The 9,238-nt window shown below is 44.6% G+C and overlaps 1 protein-coding gene across 1 annotated transcript; it reads left to right on the forward strand.

Annotated features, from left to right (window-relative positions):
* The first annotated feature begins 4,845 nt into the window (after positions 1–4,845).
* LOC119515742 (tubulin delta chain-like) lies at positions 4,846–6,110 on the forward strand. Its single transcript, XM_037811881.1, has one exon. The coding sequence runs from the start codon at positions 5,174–5,176 to the stop codon at positions 5,885–5,887; it is 714 nt and encodes a 237-aa protein (XP_037667809.1). The 5' UTR covers positions 4,846–5,173; the 3' UTR covers positions 5,888–6,110.
* The last annotated feature ends 3,128 nt before the right edge of the window (positions 6,111–9,238 follow it).

A 9,238-nucleotide genomic window follows, 5' to 3' on the forward strand; every position in this document is an offset into this window, starting at 1 on the left:
GTGGTGGATACCTGAAACTATCAAACTGCAACCCAGAACCCATGAATCTCAAAGACAATTGTATAAAAATGTAGCTTATGAGGAGTGACAATGGGATTGGGAAAGCCATAAGGACCACACTCCACTTTGTCTAGTTTATGGATGGATGAGTAGAAAAATAGGGGAAGGAAACAAACAAACAAACAAAGGCACCCAGTGTTCTTTTTTACTTCAATTGCTCTTTTTCACTTTAATTATTATTCTTGTTATTTTTGTGTGTGTGCTTATGAAGGTGTCAGGGATTGATTTAGGTGATGAATGTACCACTATGTAATGGTACTGTAAACAACCGAATGTACGATTTGTTTTGTATGACTGCGTGGTATGTGAATATATCTCAATAAAATGAAGATTAAAAAAAAAAAAATTGAAAGGTTCAACTAACCTTCCCAGCAAATACTTTTTTCTCCCCTTAAATGAGTTTCTTATTTACTGCTGTAACAAATACCAAACACTTGTTAGCTTAAAACAACATAAATGTATTAGCTTACAGTTCTGGGGTCAGAAGTCCAAAATGGGTCTCACTGGGCTGAAACCAAGGTGCAGCTGGGCTGTGTGCCTTCTGCAGGCTCCAGGGAAAAACCTGTTTGCTTACCTTTTTCAGCTTCTAGAAGCTCTGTCTTTGAAGCCAGCAAAACAACATCTCTCTGACCCTGCTTCTGTCGTTACTTCTTCTCTGATCCTCTCTTCTGTCTCCTCTTCCACCTTTAAGGATCCTTGTGATTACATTGGGCCCACATGGATAGCCCAAGATAATCTCCCTACTTTAATTCCATCTGCAGCCTTAATTCCCCTTTGCCATGTAACCTAAAATGTTCACAGCGTCCAGGCATTAGGAGCTGGGAGGGAGGGGGACATCATTCTGTCAAGCAAGACACTTTCCCTCCCCGCAGGCAGCTCCTGCTCCCTGGAAAACACACACACACACACACACACACACACACACACATACACACACACACACACACACACACACACACCACTGGCGCACAGTCAACCTCCTTCTCTGCTGAGCTTTCCTTTTCTGTATCCAGGATCTTTTCTTCAAAAATTGCTCTCCAATGCACAGACTAAACCACCATTTTTAAAATTTACTAGCACCCTGCACCCACCAAGCAACAACTTTCCCTTCCCTCCTCGCCCCATCCTCTGATAACTGCTGATCTACTCTCTGTCTCTGCAAATTTGCTACATCGAGATATTTCATAGAAGTGAAAACATTCCGTATTTGTTCCTACATGCTGTGCTTCTTCCACTGAGCATCGTGTCTTCAAGGGTAATCTGTGTGGCGGCACAGACCAGGATGTCATTCCTTCTTTTGGCCAAGTCATAATCAATCTGAACGGTCATGTTTTCCCTTTCAGGCGGCACCTCCAGCTGCAAGTGAACAGTGGAAACTTCCAGCCCTGGTGCAAACCCCCATTCCTGGGTCTCCAGCAGGAGAGCGAGCAAACGCTGCTTTCCATGTGCACAGGTGCACATCTCTCCCCCACCCCAGGGCGCCTCAAACAGCACCTGCTGAAGGCACCACGGCTGCTGCCACTGCTACTGCTCACCTCCGACTCTGAGTGCTCCCAAGCCTTGCCCGCCTGGGGGTGCAGGAGAGTTGCCCTGAAACTAGTAGTTGAATGTTGCTGGTCAGCCGCCCACGGCTCACTGGGGATCTCCAGGTTCCCCTGCAAAATTCACCACCAGCAACTCTCACAGTACCTGGAGTCCTTGAAGGACTCTGAGACGAGGCCTCCGTGTTATTCCACAGCCTCCAACTTCAGGAAAGCGCCGTCCACATACGACTCAAGAGAACTGCCTCTTGCTGCCACTCTTGTCATCCACTAAGAGAAGGCTAATGCCCATGGATCGGGCAGCCCTACATGTTCAAGAAGGAAGAACGTCCCTCTCCCCAAGCTGGGGCTGCCCCTTGTCCCCTGGGGCACTGCTTGAGCCCCACATGTCACAAAATCTCCCAGGAAATCAGCTTCTGTGGCTCCTGGCTGTGCCCTTGTGCATCCGGGTTGCAAGTGAGTCCAGGGGAGGTCGGGACCAGGCTGGAGACGGGTATCACACCTTCCACCCCTTCTACCATCCTCTCCCTCTTTACTCTCCTCTCTCTAGGGAGGCTCTGGCTCACCCTTCCCTCCTCCCAAGGCCAAAAAAGTTGGAAAGTAGCTCTCATGCATGTTAACTGTTACACCTGGACCTGAGCAAGAGGGTCCCTGCTTCCAGTTCTGCAGGCTCCACGTATCCTATAAATAAATGATTGACCGACAAATAAACAAGAATCATTAACTAGGCACCTGGGAGAATGATGTCTCTCAGGATCTGCTGTCAACCCCGACTCCATGAGACCCATAGTCCGAGACACCCACTCTCAGGCCCAATGCTGTCCAAGTTGGCGTGAGTGTTTGCACAAAACACGACCATCCTAGCTTCCCTGCTGCTATGGACAAACACCGCACGGTGGGTTACCTTCAACAAGAATTTCTTGTCTCACAGTTTCAGAGGCTGGAAGGCTTGCTTCCTCTTAGGGCAAGGCAGCGTTCTGGCTTGCAGCCGTCCTTGGGTTCCTTGGCTTTCCTGTCACATGACGACATCCTCTCCTTTCTCTTACACCTTCCCACCGACTTCTGGCTTCTGCCTCCTCCTGTGGCTTTCTCTTTGCAAGGCCTCCAGGAACCCAATTAAGACCCATCTGGATCGAGCTGGGCCACACCCGAACTAAAGAGAACGTCTTCACGCGATCCTAGTTACAGCAGGTTCACACCCATGGGAATGCGGGTTGAGACCAAGAGCCGCCTAACTGGGGCTGTGATTCAGTCCAGCACAGGGGTGAAGAGTTATTCTGCCCCATTATACGGGCAACTAGATGGACTCTGAACACAAGAACTGCAAACAGATTTACTTGTCTAAAAATAGTTCATTAACATGCTATTAAACTCTCAAATTTAAAATGTCAGCTTCATTTAAATCATTTTGTTTAAAAGTGTGATATTCATTCATTATCATTTGTATTGGGGGTTTACTTTTAATAGAGATGCTTAATAGTTGAGAAGGAAAATAACCTTTAAAACATATATATGAATTTTTAATTCTTTATTTTAATTTATGGTTCTAACAAAATGAATTAAACTTTTATACACTTTTTGTCCCTTTTAAAAATTCTTCCTGTGCTTCTCAAAGTGTGTGGCCAGTCTGTCCTCTCTGTTTCCAGCAGGTGTTGAAGACAGGTACGGAACCTGAAAGTGAGCATTTCTCTTATTGATCTTTTATCTCCATCCCCTGGAAATCATTTAGAGAGAAGTCTTTTTCCTGTGGGGACCTAGGCTCACACTCGGAATATCACTGCATAGATCATTACGATCAATAAAACACAAACCATGTGAAAGTCTTGATAACAACATAATTAGTGGTTTGGCTAAAAAGAAGTCAAGAAAAATAAATTTTGTGTACTATGTGTGCTATAATTCATGAATTACATCTATCTTTATTTTATTAATCCTCAAACATTGCCAGCCCATCAACAGGACATCCAGCCATGCATGATAAAAATTAAATTCAGTCATCTTTGATCATCTGCCAACTCTGTCACACAAAAACTGAATTTTTACTTTTATTACTGAATATTAGTTTTATATATTACTTACATTTGTTGCTGTCAAGTTTTACTTGTCCACGTAGAACAGAGCCTATTTTAGTTAGCCGATATTAGCTTGACTTACAGATTTTAAATATTTAGACACCTAGTGGGTGGGCCTCCATTTGTACTCTTGCTCTGGGCCCCCAAGATGTTAGGCGCAGGTCTGTACATAAGCACCCAGAAGAACATTGGGCAAAGCTGCTGCCTGAGATACTCTATTTTATTTTTAACCTAGATAAGCCTGCAAAGATTGAATTATCCTGTTTTGACCCCACACCCCCCAAACCAGCTCAATAACCCCTCTCAGGCCAATAACTGAACCCGGACACTGGGCCTTTAACGCCTGAATAGGAAGTACCACGGATTCAGAACAACCAGGCAGTGCTGAATTCAGAGGTTGAGGAGAAAGAGCCTGAGGTCCAGAGGGCAATCGGGAGCCCCTAGGTGCATCAGGGACGCCCTCTGGGATTAGCCTGACCATTGCCACAGGCCCCTTGAGTTCCTGGTCCTCACCCTGAGCCCTGATTTCTCCCACTCCAAGAAGAAGGTCAACTGCACCCCACACTCACCTTGCCTTCTTCAAAGCCTTCTCAGTGCTCTCCAAGGCAAAAGAGCAGCCCATTGCAAAGAGTCTTGTCCCTGAATCCCTGGTTCAGACAAATGGCAGAATTCTCTGCTCCTCAACAGGCAGAGTGACCCTATAGCAGAGAATTTGGGCTCCGAATCACAGGCAAAAGCTTAGATATAAAAACCAAGCAGGGGCCCTCTGAAGTTTGAACAAGACAGAACTGCGGTCCCGGAGCAGCAGTTGCTCACTTTTTTTGTGGAGATAGTCCTTCTTTGTGGCTCAGCATGTCAATAGTAACAGTGCAACTTGGTCAATGTGGCAATCAGATTGGATTTGAAGTGTTTGATGCTTTATTTAGTGACTCAGACTGTTCCCAGGGACTTTGCTCAAAGAGAGAGAATGAGGCATACCAAGCATCTTGCAAAGAAAGATTCTTCAGTGAGGAGGAAAATGGAGTTCTAGCTGCCCGGGCTATACTTGTTGACATGGAACCTAAAGTTATCAATCAAACACTGCCAAAGGCTGCCCAGTCTGGTCGATGGAAATATGCTCGGCATGCATGCTTCTGCCAAAAGCAAGGTTCAGGAAACAACTGGGCTTATGGATACTCTGTTCATGGTCCCAAGCATGAAGAATCGATAATGAACCTAATTCAGAAGGAAGTGGAGAAATGTGACTCTCTGAGTGGTTTTTTCATCATAATGAGCATGGCTGGGGGCACAGGATCAGGGCTAGGAGCTTTCGTTACCCAAAATTTACGAGATCAGTACTCAAACTCTTTGAAAATGAATCAGATTATATAGCCTTATGGAACTGGAGAGGTTATTGTTCAGAACTACAACTCCATTTTGACTCTTTCTCACTTGTATCGATCTTCAGACGCCCTCCTTGTTCATGAGAATGATGCTGTTCATAAGATCTGTGCAAAACTGATGAATATCAAACAAATTTCCTTTGGCGATATGAATCAAGTCCTTGCACATCAGCTAGGAAGTGTTTTCCAGCCTACTTACTCTGCAGAAGGCTCATTTCACTACAGAAGAAATCCTTTAGGAGACCTAATGGAGAATTTAGTTCCCCATCCTGAATTCAAAATGTTGAGTATTCGAAACATTCCTCAAATGTCTGAGAACTCACTGGCATACAGCACATTTACTTGGGCTGGCCTCCTCAAGCATTTGAGACAGATGCTCATTTCTAATGCGAAAATGGAAGAAGGGATCTATTGGCAGATACGGCCTCCTTTATCAGGACTTCCTGCTCTTGGTAAAATACCTCTGAACAAGGAGCTTCATTTTAACACTTCCATTGCTAACTTGGTCATCCTTCGAGGGAAAGATATGCAAAGTGCAGATCTGGGTGGATTTAAAGATCCAGCTCTCTATACTTCTTGGTTAGACCCTGTTAATGCTTTCAATGTATGGAAAACCCAGCGAGCCTTCAGCAAATATGAGAAGTCTGCAGCATTGGTCAGCAATAGCCAGTTCTTAGTAAAATCACTTGATACGATTGTGGGCAAAGCATGGAATATGTTTGCGTCAAAGGCCTACATTCATCAGTACACAAAATTTGGAATTGAAGAAGAGGACTTTTTGTACAGCTTCACATTGTTAGAGCAGGTTGTTGCCAGTTATTGCAACCTCTGATTTTGAACAATGGGAAAAAAGTACCTTAAGGCGCTTTTGGACTAAAATATTTTCAATAATGCTTTTTCTGTAAAGTTTTCAAAGTCCTAGCTGTTAAAGGACTTTGCTGTTAAAGTAACAAAGTGGAATGCTGATTCTATTCTGCATACTATTCTGTTTAAACTGGAGATTAGCATGTTTTCAATGAAAACATCTTCTACTTGGTATTTCATTTGTAAGAAAAAAAAAAAATGGTGCTTCTTTGAAGAACTTTGGAAACACCTTGATGAGACTGTTGGAAATCTGGAACTATCCAGGCAAAGGGCATACATTGTTTTGTCTCCGTCTTCCTAAATCTTCCCTCTTTACTTGAAATTCACTAAATATGAAATAAACTTTCACAGTGCAATTTTAAGCTAAGAGAATTCAATTCTGTATTTATATTCATCTTTGAAGTGAATGCTTTTTACCACAAGAGGGAGCTGTTGTCAAATGCTACAGTGGGAACATCTCTTTTGAATATTTAATTTACCCATAACGGTACGATTTCCCACTTAAGCAGTTCTTTAAAAGTAAATGTGAAGATTTTGGTAATAAATGAATATCATGCCTAAATAGAGAAGTGAAAAAAAAAAAAAAAAAAAAAACCAAGCAGGGCCGCCATGACTTTGGAGCATGTGGATGACCCAAGCAAACCAGAAAATCCTTGCTGCCCTCTTCTGAGGACATTGGCCAACTGCAGTCCAGGGTTGCTACACATCAGAGCACAAAGAAGCTGGATCCTGCCCTGTTCCCAGCAAGAGAAAGGTATGATGCATGCTGGGCCTCTCGGGGAGCCCAGAACGGAGAAGAATGCCAAGTCCACAGTTACCACCATTGAATATCTCCAGGACCTTGTGATTTGATAAGCCTTTCCCTTCTGGAGAAACAATCCAGGACTGTGGGTCTCCTCTACTAACTCATAAGGAGTGAAGATGACTTACACATCTCAAATGGTGGGCAGGATACTTCAGAGAACAGGACTAGAAACCAGCCCTCGCAATCACAAGGCAAGTTCCTCTCAAAGGTTTTCTGCCTCAGTGGTAGACCAAGAGTCACAGCCAGGATTTAGGCTCCCAGCAGCCACTAAGAAGCAACTCTGTGCTCCCTGATGGCGAACCATCCCAACCCACGTCCTTTAGTCACCTTAGCACATAAGCCAGGACATATCTGCTTTCTTTTTTGGGTGTTCAAATAAGCTGCCCCCTTAGGTCTAGCCAGACCAGTTCAGGAACTTCTTAGGGATTGGTAACAAACCAGTGAGAGTCTGATGAAGCAGGAATGTTGACAGCCCCTTTGCACAGATGCTGTGACATTTGTCCAGAAGCTGGTTCACCTTCACCTTCCAGAGGGACAGTCTATCCAAGGAGTTCATCAAACCTGCAAATAGCCAAACTATTACAGCTAGCACACCCTGCTGTGTGAATACTCTCAAATTTTCAGCCCAGAGTCACAAAGTGCAAGAAGCCACCAAACGGCACCAAAGATAACAATGGCTGATCACTGTGCTCATCAAAATCCAGAGTAACAAAGAGATCCTTCTGGAAAAGTCTTGGGCATTTAATTTCAGAGCATCTAGGTAGATAGTTTTGCACAACGGCATTGAACAGAGACGAGGATGGAGACAAGCCAAAGCTATTCATTCTCACAAATGGAGCCTCATTTTATTCCTTCCCATTCAGTATTCTTAACAAAGACATTTCTATTTGTTGCAGCTCAGAAGCCATTCTAGGTTCCCCTGGTTATTTTCTGATAGATGCAAAGCCTGCCTGGGCTGAGTTTGGTGCACCTTTCGGAAGATAAAGCTCAATTATTTAAACGTAAAATGATTTATTCTCCACCCGTGGCCTCCTCTTCTAGCAGTGCACTAGCCAAAGCTTTCCACTTGTTGTGTGAGGGAGAACGAATCTAATCTAGCACTCTACCACTCTAACCTTGGTCATTCCAGTGATCACAGACTTCTTCTTGGAGAGGCTGATGAAGCAATAGTTCTAAATTTAGTTCTGTTAATGGCTAAAATCACAGGCTTTGGAGTCAGAGATGTACATTCGAATCCCAACATGTCCCAAGACCTTGGTTAAGTTATTTAACCTCACTAACCTACAATTTTCTCTAAAATGAAGGTAATAACCTGCAGCAATTCGTTGAAAGAATAAAAGAGGTCTGATGTTTTTGCACTGTGTGTGTGGAACAGGCCCTACTAGCCTCTGTTAAATGAAAACAATAATAAAAGCCATCTCAAAATGAACTCATGTAGCTGTGGCAGGTGTGTGTATAAATATATTATGGAGAGAAAGTGGCTCTTGGTCTCTGCTGCATCACTCACAAGTGAACAATAAGTAGGGAGTGAGTACACTGGAAACAGGGAACAACAAAGTCTCTGGAGACTAGATCAAGGTCACCAATTCCTAAGAAGCCAGAAAGCCAAGGCCATCACTGGGGAGGAAGAAGAACCCTTTACACGAGACACTTGGGACCCCAACCCCTGACCCCTGACCACTTTAGGGCCCACCAGGGGAGGGGAGGGGAGGCTCTGAAATGGTTTTTAAATGCTTTAAAGAAAGAGGAACCCCGGAGGCTCAGCCCAGACTCCCCACTCCTTTCTCAGGTCCTGGCAACTCCATTAATCCAGCTGCTCAGGTGAAGGGCCTTGGGGTCACCCCTGACTCCCATCTTCCTCTCCCATCCCACATCCAATCTGTCACAGATTCTGGTGGGTATATCTAGAACCCAATCCCTTCCTGTGATGGCAGAACAGGGGCCACCCAAAGACGTCCCTGCCCAGTCCCTGGACCGATGTAATTAAGGCAAGGACCTCGGGTGAAGGAACTAGGCTGGGTTATCCTGGTGGCCCAGTCTAATGCCATGAGCCCTTCAAAGCAGAGAAGGCAGAGATTTGTGAAACCTGTGAATGTCCGACATGTCACTGCTGGCTTGAAGATGGAGAGGGAAATGTGACACGGAATGCAGGTGGCCTCAAGGAGCTAAGACAGGCTGGGGCTGAAAGCCAGCAAGAAAGCAGATCTTGGCCCTACAACCACAGGGAACAGAATTCTGCCAGCCAACTGAGTGAGATTGAAGCAGATTCTTCCCCAGAGCCTAAAAAATAAAGAACATGGCCCTAAGATACCAAGACTTTGACCTTTTCAGATGTTACCCAAAGATCCCACGCTGAGCTTCTAACCTACAGAACTGTGAGATAATAAATGGGTGTTGTTTCGAACTGCTAAGTTTGTGATAATTTATTACTACAGCCACGGGAAACTAATACACTTCTCATCCCCCCTGCATTGGTCCCATGCAGCTCTAAGACACTGTCATTGTCACCTGGAT

This window comes from Choloepus didactylus, chromosome 19 (assembly GCF_015220235.1).
Source record: "Choloepus didactylus isolate mChoDid1 chromosome 19, mChoDid1.pri, whole genome shotgun sequence".
NCBI classification, from domain to species: Eukaryota; Metazoa; Chordata; class Mammalia; order Pilosa; family Megalonychidae; genus Choloepus; species Choloepus didactylus.